The sequence below is a fragment of the Pongo pygmaeus genome, chromosome 12, assembly GCF_028885625.2.
Source record: "Pongo pygmaeus isolate AG05252 chromosome 12, NHGRI_mPonPyg2-v2.0_pri, whole genome shotgun sequence".
Lineage (NCBI taxonomy): Eukaryota > Metazoa > Chordata > Mammalia > Primates > Hominidae > Pongo > Pongo pygmaeus.
Window position 1 is genome coordinate 43,281,628 of NC_072385.2, and position 23,747 is coordinate 43,305,374.

The 23,747-nt window shown below is 36.2% G+C and overlaps 1 protein-coding gene across 2 annotated transcripts in view; it reads left to right on the plus strand.

Moving 5' to 3' along the window:
• The window catches only part of TMEM87B (transmembrane protein 87B), a 61,604-nt gene extending 39,748 nt beyond the window's left edge, over positions 1–21,856 (plus strand). The window contains exons 12-19 of one of the 2 annotated variants that reach the window (XM_054475089.2): positions 1,071–1,179; positions 1,262–1,320; positions 2,612–2,715; positions 4,647–4,720; positions 10,065–10,138; positions 11,847–11,899; positions 17,276–17,306; positions 18,637–21,856. In XM_054475089.2, the coding sequence (XP_054331064.1) occupies positions 1,071–1,179; positions 1,262–1,320; positions 2,612–2,715; positions 4,647–4,720; positions 10,065–10,138; positions 11,847–11,899; positions 17,276–17,306; positions 18,637–18,696 (564 nt within the window). In that variant the 3' untranslated portion in view covers positions 18,697–21,856. Of the gene's footprint in view, positions 1–1,069; positions 1,180–1,261; positions 1,321–2,611; positions 2,716–4,646; positions 4,721–10,064; positions 10,139–11,846; positions 11,900–17,275; positions 17,307–18,636 lie in introns of both variants that reach the window. The other variant, XM_054475087.2, reaches the window with a different exon arrangement.
• The last annotated feature ends 1,891 nt before the right edge of the window (positions 21,857–23,747 follow it).

Genomic DNA, 23,747 nt, shown 5'->3' on the forward strand with positions numbered 1-23,747 from the left:
CTGAGCCCTGTGCTCCTGGAAAACAGCCAAGATTAAGATAGCCCCCTCCCTATTTGTGTTCCGAGAAAAGACTTACCTCAGAGAACGCCCTTCCCCACTGGACTTAGGTAAGACTCCTGGAGGCCTGCTTGTCTACCTATGACAAGGCCGGGCACAGACCCTCTGATTTCCCATTCCTTGCATCACGAATAATTAGATGAACTCTTTATATCCACTGATTGATCTGAACAAAACACTGAATCAAACTGTAAGTATTCTTTTTCCTCCAGGCCATAAACACTGACTCACCGTCAGCCTGAGCCAACACACAGCCCTCCTGAGAATCTGCAGACCTCAAGAAAAGACATTCCCTCATCAGTGTGTCTAGTCCCACCACTCACTCCCCACACCTACTGCTTTCTAGCCTTGTTTGCTGCGCTCTATAAAAGAAAAATCCTTTTCTGCCTGACCTGCGAGACTCTTGCAGATCTTATAGTTGTAGTATTCTTCCTATTGCAATAATCCTCCCCCGTTGCAGTCGTCTTTCAAATAAAGCCCTTAACTAAGTCCAGATTTGTTTTATCTGATGAATTTTAGTTTTAAAATTTATAAAATGGAATTGGTAGATGACCTAACCTCTTAATTATGGTTATTCAAAGAATAAAATGAGAATAGACTAGAAAGAACAAAATAAGAAAGAAATAGGGCCAGAAAAGCACAAGCCAAATGGCATGTCACAATGTGATCTGTAAAGAGTGTCTCACTCGGAGGGGTTTTAGTGCGTGCACTGCTCTATCCCGTGTTGCGGGTGTGTGGCATTGGTGGAACGCATCATGGGTCTTCCACGTTTTTTCCTTGGAGTTTGTTTTCTTAGTTCAGACAATTGTAAATTGTAAAAGAAAATCTGTGATAAAGTATAATGATTGTACAATATTGGCCAAGATAACATTTTCTGCGTTTTCATTAGCTTCAAATTTTAGGAACTGTATTTAGCAGTACTGACTTTGGAAACATAGTAGAAGATTCTTTTTGTTTTTTGTTTTTTTAACCTCTTATTATTACTTGGAATGTTTTTCCTTAACTTTTTTCACATTTTTATTAGTTTGGCACAAACTATGAAGACCCTAAGGCTAAGAAAGAACACTGTGAAATTTTCATTATATAGACACTTTAAAAATACTCTGATCTTTGCTGTGCTGGGTAAGCTATTTAATTTTTCTTACAGTAAATTATCTTAGTATTGTTATATTCCTTCAAAGGTGACTTTGTGTGTGTGTTTCAGCTTCCATAGTGTTTATGGGGTGGACAACTAAGACATTTAGAATTGCAAAATGCCAATCAGTAAGTATAACCTTCCTATTTAAACAGTTATTTGTATTTATACTATTTTGTAGAATTTTGAAGAATTTAGTTTATGCTTGCAAATAGAGGTGATTTTAATGGAGATTTTCTTTTTACTTTGAACTGTTTTTTACAGAGTAATAAAAACTTTTGGCTGGGCGCAGTGGCTCACGCCTGTAATCTCAGCACTCTGGGAGGCCGAGGCAGGTGGATCACGAGATCAGGAGATCGAGACCATCCTGGCTAATACAGTGAAACCCCGTCTCTACTAAAAATACAAAAAATTAGCGGGTGCCTGTAGTACCGGCTACTGGGGAGGCTGAGGCAGGAGACTGGTGTGAACCCAGGAGGCGGAGCTTGCAGTGAGCTGAGATTGCGCTACTGCACCCCAGCCTGGGCGACAGAGCGAGACTCCATCTCAAAAAAAAAAAAAAAAATTTTTAACTCCTCCAAGTGAGTCTGAAAAAGTTCCTCTGAAATCTCCTTTTCCTATTATGCCTTTTTGTCAAGTTTTTTTATATATTTTGAAAATCAATTCTCTTCCTGTATACCCTAACAGGAAATCCTTTTCTTCCTGCACACCATGAAATTGAGTGGTTTGTATCTAGATGGACTAGAAATCTTAAGACTGGCATATTTCTAGGATCGTGTGTTCAGTACGGGCATTCGAGCAATGTTTTCTTTTTTTTTTCCGAGATGAGTCTCACTCCGTTAGCCAGTCTGGAATGCAGCGGTGCGATCTCAGCTCACTGCAACCTCCAACTCCCGGGTTCAAGCAATTATCTGCCTCAGCCTCCCGAGTCGAGTGATGTTTTCTATGGGTTCTCATGTTGGAAGAAGATATATTCTTAGACTTAGAATATGAAAGGTCGTCTTTTGGGGATTTGTTGAGATTTGGAGCTAGTCTCTACTGCTATATAAATAATCACAAAAAGCCCTCTGAAAATCCAGAGCTTTTGCTGCCTTAGAGACAATTTAATAAAAGAAGAGGCTGGGCCTTCTGACCTTAGTATTTGCCATTTGAAATCCTAAGTATATGTTTTACATTTTTTGATTTTGAAATCTTTCTGTTAACCCAAAAATTTTATGGCAGGGAATATTTGTAACATTAAACAGCCCTTTAGAAACATTTTGAACAATATAGGTTTCTTGAAAAAATAGGTGCATTTATTTGGAAGACTTACTGGTTGGAAAGATTTCATTAGTACTTGTCATTGTACATTATTTGAATGGAAAACCTATATGCTTATCAGAAAATTAACATTTCATGCTTGAATTGTCCTTATTTTAGGATTGGATGGAACGCTGGGTTGACGATGCATTTTGGAGCTTCCTTTTTTCACTTATCCTTATTGTAATCATGTTTTTGTGGAGACCATCAGCAAACAATCAGAGGTACCTAACATAGGAAATTTCAAGTCGGCAAGGATTTGTTGATCACCTTCTATAGTGTCAAAAACACGTTTATAGAAACCAGGGGAGTAGTCGTTGCTTTTAAGGAGTATACGGTCAAGTAGGGAGATAAGCAAAACAAATGCAAGACAGTGAAAAAAGAGATGTATAGACTAGTCCAGGGGAAGATGGAAGAGGATTGAGGAAGACTTCTTGAAGTGACAGCGCTAACATTACACCTTGAGGAAAGGAATAGGATAGCGAATGACTGAACTGGGAAAGAATGTCCATTTTCTGGGGTGGTGGGAAAGGCATGAGATATTTTGGAGGCCAGTGAGACATGCAGTTTGGTTAATACCACATACTCATATTGGAGGGAGATCAAGCTGGAAGGGAGAAGTATGGCCAAAATGACAAAAGACTTGAGTGTCAAGTTCAGAAAGTTGTACTTGAGACTGCATGTGATAGGAAGCCTCAACTTCCTTGCTTTATCCCTTTGCCCCAAGGAGAGAACTTAAGTTCTTGTCCATCCTTTAGGAAAAAATGAAAAAGTATGTACAGATTCAGCATCCCAAATCCCAAAACCAGAATGTTCCAAAATCCAAAACTTTTTGAGCACGGACAGGATACTCAAAGGAAGTGCTCATTGGAACATTTTGAATTTCAGATTTTCAGATTTGGGATGCTCAACTGGTAAGGATAATGCAAATATCCCAAAATCTGAAAACATCCAAAACTCAAAACACTTCTGGTCTCAGGCATTTTGCATAAAGGCTACTCAACCTGTATCAGTGTGTTTCTCCTGTCCTTTTTAAAATTATACAATAATACATACATACATATATATATATATATATATACACACATACACACACATGCATATACATACACATACTGTTCTGTACCTTCCTGTTTAAGGTCACGCCTATAATCCTAGCACTTTGGGAGGCCAAGGTGGGTGTATCACTTGAGCCCAGGAATTCGAGACCAGCCTGGGCAACAAGGCAAAACCCTCTCTCTACAAAAAAATACAAAAATTAGCCGGGCGCAGTGGTATGTGCCTGTACTCACAGCTACTTGGGAGGCTGAGGTGGGAGGATGGCCTGAGCCCAGGAGGTGGAGGTTGCAGTGAACTGAGATCATGCCACTGCTACTGCACTCCAGCTTGGGCAACAGAGCCAGACCCTGTCTCAAAAAAAAAAAAAAAACAAAAAAAACACACACACAAAAAAACGATTATCTTTCCATATCAGCATGTATAGATCTACCATATTACTTTTAATGGCTTTATGGCATTTTATAACATGAATGTAATATAATTTATATAAGCAATCCCCGGTTATTAGACATTTTGTTTAAAAAATAGATTTTTGCTATTATCAATAATGTTTTCAGAATGCTGTTGATCATCATCTTGGCAAACTTTTGTTAGTGTAATGTAAGGTAAATGAATTTTTACTTTAATGGCTATTGCCAAATGACCCTCCAGAAAGGTTGTCTTGATTCACACTCCATCAGCAGTATTTTGATCTTATCATCTAGGAAATGTGGCCCATTCAGTGGGCTTTATTTTCACCAATCAGATTAGCAACTTTTCTTTTTTTAGGGAATAAACTGACAAGTGGTGGGCAGAGAGGTAAACCTGACATGGAGAAAGAAACAGCAGAAAGTTCCCTTCCCTCAACATTAAATATTGCAAAATTGCTTTGCAGAAAGATTTTACCCACTTATGCTTTTACAAACAGGGTTTGAGAGCTCCAGTTTCACAATTTCTTAATGATAATTTTAGCTAATTTGAAAGTAAAATAATTACGTTTTCATTAAAGTATAAGAATTTTTTAAATGTAGTTTTTTATACAATGGCTTTTAGATATAAACTGAAAATTGAACAAGTTTAAACATACTAGTAAAACTACTCCTTGTTTTTGCCATAGATATGCCTTCATGCCCTTAATAGATGATTCTGATGATGAAATTGAGGAATTCATGGTAACTTCTGAAAATTTAAGTGAGTAATATGTTTTCTTTTTAAATGACCATTGTACATATTGCAACAGAAATATTGTACCTTTACCCATGATGCAAGGTCACATATATTGTTTTTTTCTATAAAATATTTTAAAAACTTTTATCTTCAGAAACCTTATTTTGGTAGACAGTAAGAAAAAGAAAGGTCAGTGATGAAATTTTCAAGACTATTGTAGTTTGAGCTTTTGTTACTCGTTTGAGCTTGTTACTCATTTCGTAAAATGTTGAAATAGTTACACTGTTTTTCATGAGAATGGTTTGATGTATATTGTGCTTAGCTGCTAAATGTTCACCTTGATGATTGCTTAGTTTCTTTGAGTTGCATCTTCTTGCTCTTTTTAAAGTATGCACACCTATAATTTCTGGTCATGCTGAAAGCATTTCTACTTACAGTTTTAATGGTATTTTCATTCTTTCTATTATTTTCTACATAGCATTTTATCATTTTATTAATTTTATTATAATCTAATTAAGCATCTGTTAAGGCAACATCAATAAGTAACTCAGATGTTAAGGGTAATTTTATCTTTGTTTCATTTTTTTGTCCTCTTACTTTTGCTTCTCTTAGTAACATTCTTTTTCACCTTCTGTTTTGGTTCTCTAATACATCAATGAAATAGAAAACAGGAAAACAAATAGAAAAAGATCATCAAATCTAAAAGTAATTACTTTGAAAAGATTAGTAAAAAGTGGCTTAACCTCTAGCTACTCTAAACCAGAAATAAAGAGAAACTACAGTGGACCCTTGAACAATGTAGGGTTAGGGGCACCAAACTCCTGAGCAGTTGAAAATCTACTTATAACTTTTGACTCTCCCGAAACTTAACTACTGATAGTCAACTGTTGACCAGAATCCTTATTGTTAACATAGTTATCACATATTTTGTATATTATATGTATTTTATACTGTATTCTTACAATAAAGTAGGTAGAGCAAAGAAAATGTTATTAGGTAGAAGGAAAGGGGAGGCAGCAAAGGCAGACATATATGGTGTAACTTTTATTGAAAAAAACTTGCATGTAGGTGGACCTGAGCAGTTCAAACCCATATTATTCAAAGGTCAACTGTAGTACAGTAAGACAAACTTCTAATGTTGGAAATGATAGAGAGGACATTACTATGGTAAAAAAGGTAAATAAGGAAATATTATGAACAACTTTATGGTAATAAATTGGGCAACCTGGATGAGGCAGACAAGTTCGTTGAAAAACACACATAACAACCCAATCTTAATTCTAACCCTGAGCCACTAAGTCTGAATAGCTCTGATCTATTAGAAATTTTAAAAAATTTTTTTTAATTTAAAATCTTCCTATGAAGTACCAGGCCCAAATGGATTCACTAGTGAGTCCTTTCAAATACTTACGGAAGAAATGGAAAAAATATTCTAATTTTACACAAAATCTTTAGAATGTAAAGGAGGCGGGAGTACTTAAAAGGCCGATACAACTGAAATGCCAAAATCTAACAGACATTACAAGAAAAAATTATAGACCAAAAATTATAGACCAATTATAGACCAATATATCATTAATGAGTGGGCATACAAAAATTCTTTAAAAATATTAGCAGATAAAATCTAGCAAAATATAGAAAGACAATCATGATCACGTGGACTTTATCCCAGGGTTGCAAGGCTGTTTTAACATTCCGAAAATCACTCAGTATAATTCATCATATTAAAATAGTACAAATAAGGCTGGGTGCGGTGGCTCATGCCTGTAATCCCAGCAGTTTGGGAGACCGAGGCAGGCAGATCACCTGAGGTCAGGAGTTCGAGACCAGCCTGGCCAACATGGCAAAACCCGCTCTCGACTAAAAATACAAAAATTAGCCGGGCGTGGTGGTGTGTGCCTGTAATCCCAGCTACTTAGGAGGCAGAGACGGGAGAATCGCATGAACCCAGGAGGCAGAGTTTGCAGTGAGCCAAGCCACTGCACTCCAGCCTGGACAACAGAACAAGACTCTGTCTCAAAAACATAAATAAATAAATAAAAATAAAAATAAAATAGTGCACATAAAAGAAGAAAAAGAAAAAAATGACATAAGTATCTCAGTGGGTACAAATAACAAAAGCCTCAGCAAACTAATTCTAAAATGGTATGAAAACACTCCACAGTTAAAATTCTATTTAATGGTGAAATAGTGAACACTTTCTTCTCAAGATTAGGGATAAAGTGCAAGGGTATGTACATACCACTTTGATTCTGCATTGTATGGGAGGTCCTACCTAGTGCAGAGAGGCAAAACAAAACTCCAAAGAATGTAAAAGAAAGAACATGTAGAAAGGAGGAAGTAAAACTGTGTTTATTTGCAGGCAACAAGGTTATGTATGGAAAAATCCCAAGGAGTCTAAAGAAAAGAAAAAGTACGGTAGAACTAAGTGACTGTGACAGTCATAGGGTATAGGTCCAATGTACAGAAGTCAGTTGTTTTTCTACATATTAACTGAAAACAATTGAAGGTGAAGTTTAAAATGTTATTTACCATACCTTCAAAAATAAAATACTTGGAATAAGTTTAATGAAAAATGTGTAAAACCTCTGCAATGAAGACTATAAAACAATGCAGACATAAATTTTATAATAAGTAAATGTAGAAATAGAACCTGTGTCTGAATTGGAACTCTCAGTATTAAGCTGTCAGTTTCCCAGTCTGATAAATAGATTCAGTGCAATCCCAATTATAATTCTAGCTGACTTAAAAAAAATACAATGGTTAAGTTGATTCTAAAATGTATATGGAAAAGCAAAAGACCTAGAAGATCCTTAACATTCTTGTAGTTACAATATGGATGAACCTTGAAAACATTATGTTAAGTGAAAGAAGCCAATCACAAAAGACCACATACTGTATAATTTTGTTTATATGAAAGGTCCAGAATAGACAAGTCCATAGAGGCGGAAAGTAGATCAGTGCTTGTCACAGGTTAGAGGAGGGGGAAAGTAGGGACTGACTGCTAATGGGTTTGGGATTTCTTTGTGGGGTGATGAAAATTTTCCAAAATTGGAGAGTGGTGAATATCTCAAGTCTCTGTGAATATCTCAAAATCTAACTGTACTTCAATATGGTATGCAAATTATCTCTCAATAAAATAAAATTAGTGGATTTATACTGATTTCAAGACATAATTATTTCAGATTACAGCAATCCAGACAGTGTGGTATTGGCATAATGATAGAGAAATCCATCAAGGTAGTAAAATAGAGTCCAGGAATAAACCCATGCATGTGTGGTCAGTTGATTTTTAACAAAGGCACCAAGGCTTACATGAAGAGAGGATAGTCTTTTTAATAAATGGTACTGGAACAACTGGATAAACGTGTAGAAAAAAAAATCATCTAGACTTTTGTTGCACATCTCACAATCAATTCAAGATGGATCACAGACCTAATGGAAAAGCTTCAACTGGTATTCTTCTAGAAGAAAACAGGAAAATATTTTAATGACGTTGGATGGGGTAATTTCTTAGGACATGAAAAACAGTAACCATTAAATTAAAAAATGAGACTTTATCAAAATTTAAAATCTATGCTTATCAGGAAGAATTTAAGAAAATAAGAAGGCTAGCTACAGTGGGAGATAAAATATTCTCAGTACATATATATCTTACAAAGGGTTTATATCCAGAATATAAGTAGAATTCCTCTAAATCAATAAATGATAACCTATGTTGCAAAAAATGAGCAGAAGACTTGTGTAGACACTTCAAAGAAGACATAGGAATGGCCAATAAACCTGTTAAAATGTGCTCAATATAATCAGTCATCAGGGAAATGCAAATTAAGACCATAATGAGCTGCCACCACACATCTGCTAGAATGGTTAAAATTAAAAAGTCTGATAGCATGAACTATTGGAGAGGTTGTGGAACAGCTGGCTCTCTCATACAGTACTTGAAGGAATGTAAAATAGCATGACTGCTTTAGAAAGCAATGTGACAGCTTCTTACAAAGTTAAGCATATACCTATCATAGAGTTCAGTTGTTCCACTCTAAGGTTTACCCAGAAAAATGGAGCAGATGTCTACAGAAACACAAGAATGTTTACAGCAGCTTTATTCTTAATCCAAAACTGGAAGTAACACAATTATCTACAAACAGGTGAAAAGATAAATAAATTGTGGTAAATCCATACAATGGAATACTTTTCAGTAATAAAAAGTAACCAACACTCTATAACATAACTTAATCTCAAAAATGTTTTTGTTGCATGAAAATGTTGCATGATTTAGATGATTATGTTGCATGATTTAGATGATTATCTAAATCAGAGCAGTGGTTGCTTTTGGTGAGGTGGGGATTGACTGGAAAGGAACTTAAAGAACCTTCTGTGATAATGGAAATGTTAACTGTATTGATTGGCATGGTAGTTACTCAAGTGTATATATTTGTCAGGTTTCTTCAGACTGTACACTTAAAATTTGTAATATATATATATATACACACACACACACACTTCAGTGTTTAAAAATCACTGTATTCGCCTTCTAAGAGAAATGTTGGGTTTTGAATGTCCCAGGAAAACATTTTTGGATTGAGGAACCTCATTTTTATTTATTACATCAGCTTATGTTATAATTGTTCTAGTTTATGGAGAAGCAATATTTGCAAATTAGTGTAATAACAAAAGTGACTACTTACTGGGCATGGATTGTGTGTCAGGCATTTTATGTGTGCTAACTTGTTCAATGGTCACTAGAACTCTGTGAGGTAGAAATTATTATTATCCCCAGTTTATAGTCAGAAACACTAAGTCACAGGAAGCTAATTGCTTTGCCCAAGATTCCAGTGAGGCAGTCTAGTTCCAGGATGCAGACACTTAGCCTTTGCTCCACTGAAACTGCAAACATACAGAAAAGCCTTGGTCAAATGTGAAAGAAATCTTGATCTTTCCTATCTTCTTTATGCCATAGACACATTTCAAAATTTGTACATCAGGGATGTAAAGCATACCCAAAGATGTGTTTTGTTCTTGAATATACCATGGATCCTGAAGATTTTTAAATCCATAAACTTTAAAATAATTGCAATTAAGGAAATATGTATGCATGTATACTTGTTTGTTTAAACTCTAAAACTAGGATTCAAACAAGAAACTTGAAAACCTGGTGGTTCTGACAAATAGTTTTCAAAAATCTGTGAACTTTTTTCATGTATCTTTCCTACATTCCCAAATGGTAAATCCAGCATCTTGCCTAAAGTTTCCATTATTAACCCTCCATTTCTAAAAAGATGTAATTTTTTTCTTATTAGATTATTAAATTTCTAAAGGAAAATATTATTTTGTGATTTAATATATATGTTTATAATGTCTCTCATAGCCGAAGGAATAAAATTAAGAGCCTCAAAATCAGTTTCCAATGGAACAGCCAAGCCTGCCACTTCTGAGAACTTTGTGAGTATGGTATATATTTAGTACAATCTTAGTCTTCCTTAGTCTTCACTACTTTAGAGAGCTATACGAGTGTCATATTCATTGACTCTTAGAAGAACAGTTTTTACTAAGTTTTTTTGTTGTTGTTATAAAAATTAGTGTTGCCAAGTAGCAATCCTGGTTGTCCATAACTGAAATACCTTCGTTGTCGATCTCACTTCTCACTTGCTATTCCTAGGCCAGCAGCATGAGCATCATCTGGGAACTTGTTAGAGATGCAGAGTCTCAGGCCTACCCCAGACGCTCCTGAATTGTAATCTGCTTTTTGAAAAGATTCCGTAGGCTGTTCATCTGCACATTTGAGATGGGAAAGCTTTGTTCCAATAAAAGCTTGTGTTAACTTTTCAGCATATGAAAGTGATTTTTGAAGCCATTTTAAAATAACATTTGTTATCTGTTGGTAAAGAACTTTATGTGTTACCTACATGGTTACCAAAATTAACAGATTTTTTTTTTGAAGGGAGAAGCTTGAATAAAATTGTAAAACATTGGGCAGAGATGAGCTAAAAAATATTTTCTGCATGTTATTTATACATAAAAATGTTTTTGAAGGCAACGATGTAAAATGGAAATGTCTATCGTATAGTTTTATACTTTCCTTTCTTATAACTGTATGTGCTGTGATTAATACTATGTAAAAATTTATGTATGCGTATATAAGTTCTGACAGGATAGATAATATGTGAAGACATTTTTTATCTGTTAGATTTGGCAAATTCTCTAATAGATTAGACAGATGGATAAATAAGATAGATAACATAGACTGGAGAGGTGGATAGAAAGTATGGATGGATGGATAAAATAGATAGGTAGATAGATAAGATAGACAGATATAGACAGATAGCTACCTCAGCTGACCTGCTTTCCTTTTCTTGACACCTGCAGGGAGATGAGCATAAATATGAGTGATACAAATAAATAGGCTTTTCTAAAGTTAGAATATTTGAGGTCAGGCCTGGTGGCTAATGCCTGTAATCCCAGCACTTTGGGAGGCTGAGGCAGGCAGATCGCTTGAGCTCAGGAGTTCGAGACCAGCCTGGGCAACATGGTGAAACCCCATCTCTACTAAAAATACAAAAATTAGCCGGATGTGATGGCGTGTGCCTGTAATCCCAGCTACTCGGGAGGCTGAGACAGGAGAATTGCTTGAACCTGGGAGGCGGAGGTTGCAGTGAGCCAAGATCATGCCACTGCTCCCCAGCCTGGGCGACAGAGTCAGACTCTGTCTCAAAACAAAAACAAAAAAACCAAAAAAAAGAATATTTGTATTATCATCTTTTTTTTTTTTAAGTTATAAACTCATTATATAAGAACTTGAACAAATTAGGAGGCATAATGAGTGTGGCAAAGCAAAAATTCAATATCCTTGCTATTTTCTATCTTACAAATGAACTTTGTGTTTTTACTGTGATTTCTCAGAACAAAAAAAGTAATATTTCATACATCCAACTAAAACCAAGAAGTGTAGAAATCTGAAATCCATTTTTGCGTGTGTAAGAAAACAGTGGCATAATTTCTGTATGGCATGAGTGCCAGCTCAGGACATATGTAGAAACTAAAAGAATGTCAAATATTTACATTTAAACACTTAAATTATACGTATATTCTGTTTTAAAAATTCTGCTGTCAGGTGATATTAAGCAAATGCTAAGTATAAATATTTCTACAGGATGAAGATTTGAAGTGGGTAGAAGAAAATATTCCCTCTTCATTCACAGATGTGTAAGTACCTTCTGTTACAGTTTGATTCTAAATTTTAGGCTGTAGTTTAAAAGGGATCGTTCTCGTCGTTTGTCATGTGCTTTTCAAACCTCATACTTCCATATATTTGGGTAAGCCCCTACCACCAGTACATGGCCCTTACAGAACTACAAAGAAAACAAAACCCTGGCTTGTTGCGTTTTTCACTGTACAGCAACCATTTTAAAACTAGTGGCCTCTAACCAACTCTAGCTTTTTCTGATCTGCCATTATCAGGATCATTTCGGTTTTTATCTATTATGGAAAACGTCAAACGTATGTAAACTTTTTTTTTTTTTTTTTTTTTTTTTTTTAAAGGTAACCACAGCACCGTGTATTGTGAGGAAGGTTTTGGAGGAAAAACATGAGTATAGGAATCCCCTCTGGAAACTTTGAGCTATTCAGGATCCTCTTTATCTATGTTCTGTTTGACACAAGAATTCTAGATAGCTGTTTCCATAGTAAAAAATAGAATAGCCAAGTATGATAACATTTTTTTACATATTGGTCTTTCCCTCCCTAGCCCCCGTCTGGTTTCTGTTTAGATAGCTTCTGTATACTATGATATTCCTTTTGCCTGAAGAATTGCCTTTACATTTCTTTCTTGTAGTGCAGGTATGCTGGTAGTGAATCTGTCAGATTTTTGTTTGTCTGAAAAAGTCTTTGTTTCACCTTTGTTGAAGATATTTTTGTGGGAATAGAAGTCTTTGTTGACCTTTTTTTCTTTCAACACTTAAAAGGTTGGTCACTTGAATGTCTTCTGGCTTTCATAGTTTCAGAAAGATGTCTGCTTTAGTTCTTACCTTTATTCCTCCACATGTTCTATGGGGTTTTGTTTGTGTGGGTTGAGGTTTTTTTGGGTGAGAAGGGCGGAGGAATTGGCTGCCTTCAGGATTTTCACTTTATCCTTAGTTTTCATCATTATGAATATGATGATTCTAGGTTTGTGTGGGCATATTTTTCATTTCTCTTGGCTGTATACCTAAAGTGAAATTGCTAGATCATATGGTAACTCTATGTTTAACATTTTGAGGAAGTGCCAAGCTGTTTTTCAAAGCAGCTGCATTATTTTACAATCCTATCAGCAATGTATGAGGGTTCCAACTTCTTCACATTTTTTATTAACACTTATTATTGTCCACCTTTTTGCTTTTAGCTCTTAGTGACTATGAAGTGATATGTCATTGCACTTATGAGTTACTGGAATTCAAACTGCCTTGTTGGGGACTAGTGTTATTTAACTATGGAATTCAAACTGCCTTGTTGGGGGACTAGTGTTATTTAACTAAATTGTGGTAACTGAAATTAATGTATAAATAGTCTATGCAAAGTAAGAACTGCCTATTCGTTATGAAGCTAACAATACACTGTTATACTTTTTTATTTTAGCAGTCAGAAAAGGAAAATATGGGTGTATATATTCTTTTATATTTCCCATGTATTTAATATTTCTTCTTTCTTTCCTCTATATATGAGCTAAGACCTTCCTCCTATAGGTCTTTCTTTAATATTTCTTATGGGATAGGTCTGCTGACAACAAATTCTCTCAATTTTATTTATGTGAAAATGTATTTACTTTGCCTTCCTTTTTAAAGGATAGTTTTGCTGGATATAGAAATCTTGATTGACTTTTGTTTGAGCACTTCCAACATGTCTTTCCAATATCTTCTGGCTTTTGTTGTATTTGAGGAGAAAGTAGTCATTAATTGTATTGTTGTTCTCATGTGTGTGATGTGACATTTATCTTTTGCTGTTTTTCGATTTTTCCTTTATATTTGGCTTTTCTGCATTGTGTTTATGATATGCCTAGGTATGGTCTTTTTTTTTTTTTTTTTTTTTTGTCTATTCTTGGGATTTGTTGAGCTTCTCAGATCCATGTCCCTTGGTCATTTTCCAGTGCCTTCAGCTACTTTTTTTTTTTTTTTTTTTTTTTGAGACAGAGTCTTGCTCTTTCATCCAGGGTGGAGTGCAATGCAGTGGTATAATCTCAGCTCACTGCAGCCTCTGCCTCCCGGGTTCCAGTGATTCTCCTGCCTCAGCCTCCTGGGTAGCTGGGATTACAGGCAGGCGCCACCACACCAAGCTAATTTTGTATTTTTAGTAGAGACGGGGTTTCACCATGTTGGCCAGGCTAGTCTCGAACTCCTGACCTCAGGTGATCCATCTGCCTCGGCCTTCCAAAGTGCTAGGATTACAGGCATGAGCCACTGCACCCGGCCAGCTACTTATTTTTGACATTTTGGTCCAGGTTTTGTCAGTGTTTTTTGTGGAAGGGATCATCTGTCCTTTTCTGTCCAGCTTTACTTGCTCTCTTGTATTGCAATCACTTTCTCTGTGATCCTTTTTTCCTTCTTTGTTTCATTTTCTATGTTGTTTTCCTACCACACATTAAGATTTCTGTTGAATTTATTCTCCCTTGGATGCCTTGTAATTTTCTCCATCACTGGAATCATTTTTGTCTTTTTCTTTAATTTTTTTTCTAATTATGATTGATTCTTTGAATTTCTTCGTGCTTTGTTTTTATCTACTTCTGCTCTTGGTTTTTAGATTTCTTACTGTAGAATGTTTTTAATATTGCCAAATGTTCTTTTTAAGTTATTATATTTAGCCGGGCGCAGTGGCTCACGCCTGTAATCCCAGCACTTTGGGAGGCTGAGGTGGGCGGATCACCTGAGGCCAGGAGTTCGAGACCAGCCTGACCAACATGGGGAAACTCCGTCTCTACTAAAAATACAAAAAAAAATTGGCCAGGCGTGGTGGTGCATGCCTGTAATCCGAGCTACTCGGGAGGCTGAGGTGGGAGAATTGCTTGAACCTGGGAGGCAGAGGTTGCGGTGAGCCGAGATCACGCCATTGCACTCCAGCCTGGGCAACAAGAGCAAAACTCCGTCTCAACCAAAAAAAAAAAAAAAAAAAGTTATTATATTTAATTTGGAGTATTGTGTGTTATAACTATAGTTTTCTACTGTAAAATGTTTTGATTTTCATTTTCCTTCTTTTTTCTTTCCTGCACTGTTATATGGAATTGATTTTGGTTTTCCCATTCTGAGAGATTTTATGATGAAGGTTCCTGGTTTGAGTGCCTTTTTCCATCAGTGCGCATGAATTGTAGTTTCTTTTATGGATGACGTTGATGGTATGGAGTAGGAGAGGTTGGCATTGTTTTGTTTTTCTTTTATTTCTGCAGACCTTCCCCCACCCCACCCCCCACTTTTTACTGTCTTCTTTTTATTTACTACACGGTCACATCTCCAAGGAATATTCCTCTTTTTTATATATGATCCTTTCCCGAAAACAATGATCGTTCAAGGCTGCTACTTTTTGTCCCACTCGATTTGAGCCCCTTCCGTGTAGCAGGTGCTGTGAACTTCTTCCAAGTCACTGGTTTTATTCAGTCTGTTGGCACTAAGTGTTGGGCTGTTTTGGAGGGGTTGAATTTTGTCTATGGTTGTCTGAGTCCTCCCACCCCTCTACTGTTTTTCCCAAAGTCTCTCAACCCTCTGTTTCCCTGCTCTCTGTACCCATGAGCTTGCAGTCACAGCAGGGAATCTGTTGGAATTTGACATTTATTTCTCTATTTACATATAATTTCAAGTTTGCAGTGTTTTTCTGGTAATGCTGAAGGCATGTGTCTTTTGTGGTTTTGTTTGCAATCCTTAGTAATTTTATGGTTTTTTGAGCAAGACTATATGGAGAGATTCAAATTAGGTGGCCACCATTATTTTCCAGATTTGGAAACTCATAACTAAGCATTTTAGAAGGAAATTATTTAAGCAGGCTTACCTCCTATTGTGCCATCACTTCTTGCTGGAAACCAATAAGGCTCCTAGGTAGTTCTGTTTGCATGTGAGGAAGTCACCATTCTCTACTATTTTTTTCTGTAGATGAAATATATTCTTGGTTACGAAAAATCCTTTGAAATATAGAAGATTAAACTTCTTATTTGATGTCTTCATGAACCATTTATGTGAAATGAATAGAGCTCTGTAATCTAAGATGATTTCCAAAATTTTAGGTTCTTGGGAACCTTTGCTTCTTCACTTACGCAAACTTAAAGAAGTGTAGCCCAATGCTATCCAAAATGAATGTACAATTTACATAGCAAGTTTAGTATTTAGACTTCAAACACAGAGAAAAGCCTTCCCCTTATACATCTGTGGAAATGGAACAAAAATTTTATAAGTCATGGGACATTTTAAACAGATCATGAATAACCACATGATATGTATTATGAGATATTGGTATGATATTCACTGTGAATTTCCTCATCTTCGATAACCCATGAAGGTGACATTAGCATAGCTTATCTCCCTCTTTAATGCGCTGAATCATTCTTAATAAGTTTTAAGTAGTCATTAACGTCATAGCAGGGACCATTGTTGATATTGCTAGTGTTTAGCTCTAAACAAGGTGCCAAGCATGTAGCAGACTGCCTTCTGGTTCACCTTTCCTCTAACGCTGTCTGCTCCCCCATATTTTCCTTAATTGTATTATTCCAAACAGTCTGCCTTGGCTCCTTCCTCACACCTAGTCAGTCTTCTGGCCCTCCTGGCTTCACCATGGACCGCACTGTAGGTAGCATCCTCTGGAGTTGCACGTGGCTCTTTCATGGCAAAACTTTGGCACTTGGACATTTCCTTCAGGCTCTCCTCCCTCAGACCTCTGTCGCACATTGAGGCTAGATTAAACTTACTTAACATTTGTTACATTCGTCTTTTCTTTTTATCTGTATTATTTTTGTTGAGCAAAAGTTCTGTTGTATAACACTCTGTCTCTGGTACCCTTTTCTGGCAGACATCCAGGCAGTGGTCATAATGACACAGAAGTTAAGCAAATGCTGGATTATGTAAATACCACCTTTCATAATGTGTTTACTCATAAATGGGTTAGGTTGGCAATACAATTTTTGAATGAGCACATTTGTATAATCACCCAGATCAAAAAACAGAATAACGCTAGTGCCCTAAAAAGCCCATTTCCCATTTCCCTTTCACATCAGGAGCCCACTTTCCCAAAGGTCCTGCTGTCCTGAAGTCTACAACTGTAGATTACTTGTGTCAAGTTTTAAAATTTTATCCCTCAAGTAGATCATCCATTTGCTTTGCTGTATAGTATTCCATTGTCTGAATAACCCGCAATTTACCGATTGGGGTTATTTTCAGTTGAGTGCTATTGAGAACAGCACCACTGTGAAAACTCCTGCATGTCTGTCTGCAAGCCTAGATGCTCCCTTCTGTCACCTGTGGATACCCAGGAGTGAGAATTGGTGGGCCATGGCATGTGCCTGTATTCAGCTTTCATGGATACACTGGCCTTACTGTTAACAACATTATCACCTTTTTTTCCCTTTTATTTCAGAGCTCTTCCAGTGTTAGTGGATTCAGATGAGGTAAAATATATTTTTGCGTATTTCCTTGGAGCTGATATTTTCACAAAGTAGAGATGTATTTCAGAAAGAAGTTCTGAAAACTACTTTTTAAGATTATTATAAATTGAGCAGACAGAAAGATGCTATGAATTGATTTGTGGGTAAAGTTGAAAGGATTTATGGATAAAATCCCCATTTCAAACAAGAACAAGGTGAATACTTATTGGTATGAAAGAAATGAAGGATTATTTTATGAAATCTTGAGTTTAAAAGATTTTAAGATGGCGGTTTTTCTAAGTTAATCTCTGATACTTGTAGATATTTTGCTGAGATATTTAAGTTTCAATCTCATTTTCATTTACTAAGCAGGAAATTTGGGTAGAGGATGTGGATTTAGGAAAGTTTTTGGGAAAAAAATTAGCTGTGGATCACTTGGACATTAAGTTGTGTGGCACAAGGCGGGAAGAAATCTGAAGTGTAAGAATTAAAGGCTGAATGCATGGAACATTAACTTTCAAAAAGGACGAGTGGAGGGAAGTTAGTGGTAGCTAAGTAGTAGCTTATATGGTGGCTGTACCACGTAAGAGGAGCCAGAGCTGTATATGTTGAAAGAGAAGGAAATGATTTTGGCATCAGTCTGTTATTTGACTGTACTGGGATGGGAAGGTTTGAGAAGGCCTTGCTGCAAAACAGTTAAACTTCAAGATTCATAACTCTACAGAAAGATGTAGCGTTACAGAAAGATTCATAACTCTACAGAAAGATGTAGCATGTAGATTAAAAGTAATTTAAATGCCCCTTTAAAGGTAATTTTATGCTACATCTTTCTGTATTTAAAGTTTTAGTAATAATTCATTTGTAATTTCAATAATACATTAATTTAGAAAAGTGAGGCAAATCTCTAGATGAGCTAGGCCTAAGAAATCCATTTTAGCTCTATTCCTGCCTCTCATTGGAGATTCTGAACTTGACATGTTTTCTAGCTAGCAGGAAGTTGAAGTTTTCTGAACTTCTCAGCAGATAACTGACTATACATTATTGGAGAGTATGGATTATATGGTTATTTTTTAATTTTTAAATTTTTTATAAGGATGAGGTCTCACTATGTTGCCCAGGCCGGTCTCAAACTCTAGCATCAAGCAGTCTTCCCGCCTTGGCCTCCCAAAGGGCTGAGATTACAGGCATGAGTCACTGTACTTGGCCTTTTATTTTCTGTATCTGATATTTCCATGTATATTATGGAATATATTTAGTTTCCCTAAATGTGGCTGTTGAAAGATTAGAAAATTTTTGTTAGGGTTCTGGAAGTAGTATCAACATGTTGATACATATCTTCTTGTTTTTTCTTCAGGAAATCATGACCAGATCTGAAATGGCTGAAAAAATGTTCTCTTCAGAAAAGATAATATGATTGGAACCCATATAAGTGAAATGTAGTTAAGCCTGAAGGACTATCCTTCATCAAGACTGAAAGCGAGCTTTGTTTTGATATTGCATAAAAATTTTTATTGTGTTATCTTGGAAGTCTGTGTATCAAAATGAAGAATTCAGATGGTAGGAGGGTTCTACAGTCCTTTTAAAGCTGAGTCTTGAGTGTCAGTTGAATATCCATTAAATTGGATTTGGAAATAACCTGAGGAAAGTATTGTGATAAAGATCTGCACAGATGCCTCTTAGCTGATAGGTGGCAGGCCTGTGGGTTTGGGTTCTCCCTCTTTTCTCTGGAACATATGACAATTCCAGATTAAAGAAAAATGTTTTTTAATAAATACCCTTGGTCTTTTTTCTAGTCCCTTTGAGGTAGATATTGTGATTTTCTGGAGTATAGTATATCCGTGTCTCTGTGTCTTGGGTTTACTAGATGCAATAATACTTTTCTTTGATATTTGTACTGAAGTGATTTGATATTAAGTAAAATAGTTAATGTTTGAATATAGGCATATTTATAGGTTTTTGCCGCTCCCCCCACCCACCCTTTTTAAAAAATCTGTACAAAGCCCTTGTTTGAGTCTCATCATGCACATCAAATCACGGAGTTAGGTCTTCTCTGAGCTCAGGGGAACACAAGTGCACAGAGAGAGATGTCTTGAGGGTCACTACCAAAGAATTACCCTCATTGTCCCTCACTCAGGCCATGTGTACATGCGATGCTGCTGAGTCTGCCGGGGTGGGTGGTGGCTACTTGGCTCCCCCAGAGCACTTCCTACCTGGCAAGCTGGGAGACCCTTTACTGGTGAACTTTGTGGAAATTAGAACTGTATCTTTTACATAATCTTGGCATATTACATTTCATAATAAAAACGTACATTTAGTTGCATGCTGCATCACTGTTGATTTTATAATTAATTTCTTAACCTTCAACCATGTTTTATACCTTATTTCATTACATCATATATTTGTAATGTGTAATATGAGATCTTTAGCTTTAATGTCTTTTTTTAAAATGTAGAATGTTCTAAACTTGAAAGGCAATTGAATGTAGTATGATGAAAATGTGAATATTTTGCTGCTATCATGACCAAAGATACAGGGCTAGTGGACATTTAGAATAGTAATTAAGGCTAGAGTCTTGTATGTCTTTTCTTTGAAGGAGTTCTAACCTTGTAAATTGAGAATGACTTCAGAGAATTTTGATTAAGAAAACATTAAAATCTTAACCGGCACAAACACTCCAATTTTTTTCACTGTGAAGCCGCAAGCAGTTTTTTTTCTTTTTCTTTCGAAAGCCTACCTTCTGAATTTATTTCTTGTTTACTCATTTCAGAGAGGGTAGTAAAGAAGATCTATTTCTGGTAGTCATATCACTTGAAAGATATTGGTAAATGTTTTCAGTCGTGACCATGTGGAAAGTGAACAGTGCTGGCAAACATTACTGAGAAAATCATGCTTTTCAAGATGCCCTTGCTTTGGGATATCCTTCCTAGAGAGAAAAAAAAAAGTAATTTAACAATTGTGAATTCCATTTCTTATTTCAGTTTCTGCTGCAGTAATGGGTTCCAACCCACTATAATTCCCAGCGTTTATGTTCTGTTGTATTCTCCCCTTAGCCCAGTAACATTGTTATCTAATACCCCACTCCCCAAGTTTTGAGACAGATTGATCCCTTACTCATTATGTGGCTCTAGCTGAATTTTAAAATGTGGAATACTGGGCTTGCAGGCAGTAGGAGCTGCAAATCTGGTAGAGTGGGAGTGAGGAGTTAATGGTGAGTATGTTAATAAGGGAAACTGTCTCTGACAGAACCTCAGTAATGTTTACCAAAACATGTCTTTCTACAGCTGGTAGGATAAATGATGCTACCTCTGTAGCTCAGCTACAGGCTGCAGTGCAAACTTTTCTTCCATCCAGAGAAAGCAGAATTCCCTCCTAGTAACCTCATCACAAATACTGTTTCTAGAAGGGCATGTGCTGTCTGTCACCTTCAGTAATATTTGTGCCATCTCTTGATGGCTGATGACCTGGATCGAGTATTTCTATGAAGGGTCTTCTTAGGCCCCTCACATACGCAGGAGGGGCGCTCTAGTGCCATAGCTGTAGTTCACAGGAAGGACACCAGGAGAAGTTATACCTAGGGCTACTGAGAGCTCATCATCCCTGCTTCTGCGCAAAGTTTCCTGAAACTGGCCATCAGGGCCTCTGAGGCACTGAAATCAGTTTACTTTTAGCATGCCCCCATCAGGATGGGTCTCACTGTTAGTGAGGATACGGGTCTGGTTTGACGTTTTTCTAAGCAAAATGCTTAAGTGTTCTGGTTATGCCATTCATTCATATGATGTGTGAAATTTGCTTAAAAGGGAATTTTCATGATTTGATTTAGATTAGTATTTAAGTCTCTGCTTTAGGTAGCAATTAATTTTATTGCAAAAATAAGGAAAAATATGTGAATATGTGAATTTTTTAAGCCTGAGAGATGATAGAATGTTCCCATATTTTTCTTGTAAAGAAAATAATATTTTAACTTACACATCCTGTAGAAAATACCACCTTTTCCCCTTATATTACAGTACAATGTTTACATTACTATACTGTCAAGCTGAAAGTATAAAAAATGTACATATACATTTTGATTTATATATCCTTTTTTTTAAAAAAAAAAGTTTGAGTCTGTTGCACTAGGCTATATATGACTAAAGTTGACAGATGCTATGCTAGATTTATAATCACTAGTTCTGGTACTTGTGTCTTTGTATGATTAAAGCATGCAATAAGCAATACAAAATACCAAGCCTTATACTTAAAAGAAGTTTAACTTATTGGTTAATATACTGGTTAAACATATTGAATGTATATAAGTGGCAAAACTAGATTTTTAAGGAAGTGTACATTATAATATTGGAGCTCAGTACCGCATGAAGAAACTTCATTAAAACTAAGAAAACATTTATTTGGGGAGAAATTTTAGGCGTTTAAGAACTTGTATTTTTCTATTTTAAAAAGTTAAATTATTCCGTAATTTGGAAGAAGTTTCGTTGAATGTAGGACATAACCATTTGAAGGGTTTTCATTTGAAAAATTGATGTATTTTGTGCCTTAATATTTTGTTCTTTTAATAAAAATGCTCTGAATTTGAATGATTGATTCTTGATAGTATTTATTGGTGCTAGATTATATAAGTCTGTAGGACATATAGACATATATAGACTCCAATAGATGGCAGGACATAAAATTCTTAAAACAGGAGGCACAGCTAATCAAACATGGAAAAGTGTTCAACCTCAGTAGTAGTAAAGAAATGCAAACCAAAAGATAGGGGATAGTTTAAAAAATCAAATTAACCTAAGTTTATACTATGGTATATTTGTAAAATCCCTTTGCTTTCAAAGTCTGATGAAATGAGCACCCTTATTAATGATGGTAATACAGTTGATTCCTTTTTTGTGAAAAGTTCAACAATGTGTTTATAACCTTTGAATAATGTCAATTCTGGTGATATTTTAAAAAATGATTCAAAATACAGAATAAACTTTCTCCAAAAAATGTTTATTATAACATTAAAGTAGAAATAAAATTAGAGACAAACAATATCATAGTTAAGTGAATTATGGTTTAACCAGTTACTTTATGGGATATTGTATAGCCATTAAATTATGAAGAATTTATAATAAAAATACTTTTAAGAACTGTGATGTAGTGGCACATATGTGAATGCTTATCTATGTAAAAATAAGGTAGAGCAACTTACTCTCGGTTCAGAAAAAATGCATTGTATTGTATCTTCCAACTTTTCTGTAACTTAATTATTATTTTGAAATAAAGATAAAAAAAAAAAGGCCGGGCGTGGTGGCTCACGCCTGTAATCCCAGCACTTTGGGAGGCCAAGGCGGGTGGATCACGAGGTCAGGAGATTGAGACCATCCTGGCTAACACGGTGAAACCCTGTCTCTACTAAAAATAAATACAAAAAATTAGCCAGGTGTGGTGGCGGACACCTGTAGTCCCAGCTACTCGGGAGGCTAAGGCAGGAGAATGGCGTGAACCTGGGAGGCGGAGCTTGCAGTGAGCCAAGATTGTGCCACTGCACTCCAGCCTGGGCGACAGAGCGAGACTCCGTCTTGATAATAATCATAATCATAATCATAATCATAATAGTGCTTTAGACTATATATCAGAAAATCTAGAAAAGTGTGTTCTTGGTTCACAGCTTAATCTTATTAATTAAAAAAAATCCATCTTGCTGTAAGTAGATGGGACATGGGGAATTTTCTTCACGGACATTCTCCCAGCTTTGACGTGTGAGGAGTGAGAGTGACAAGATGGGTAGTCCCAGAGGGAAAGGAAGGGTTGTTGTCATAAGACTGATGACAATTTTGGGAGACTTGGGAGCACTTGCAGAGTGCCAGTCTTTGGTAACCACTGTATTCTCACAGTAGCCAATGAAGTATTATTTCCCTTGGTCTGTAGATTAGAAAACTGAGAGGTTAAATAATTTGATAGTTTACCATCCTGGCAGTTGGCAAGGCTGGTATAATACTGGTGGGAATCATCCTGGAAGGGTTGTCCTCGAAGTCCTGAGGAGAGAGGAGTTTCGGTTAACAAAGTGCTGTTTGCTTGTTAGAAAAGGTTAAGTAAGATAATGTGTCTAAAGTGCCTGGTGCATAGCCTTCAGGAGGCAGCTAAGGTTAACATGAAAGGTACAGCAATGATTGAGGCGTGACTGAGACTCAACTGAAACAAATGGCATATGAAATGCAAACATTCCAGGATTGATTCACTTGTGTTAAGATGAAGTTACCCAGAGCAAGTTTTATGCCCCTTAAGTGATAGGGAATGTACAGCTACATTAACAGAGGTGACCTGATATTTACATCTGGTCAGAGGCTGACCTGATTAATATCTGAATTCAGATGTAAATAATTTTGACAGTATTTCCTTAAAATCATTTAAAAAAAATAACAAGAAGCTGCAATGGAAGTTTATGCACAGGAAGAAATGTGAACGCTATCCAGCAGGTGGTGCCAAAGT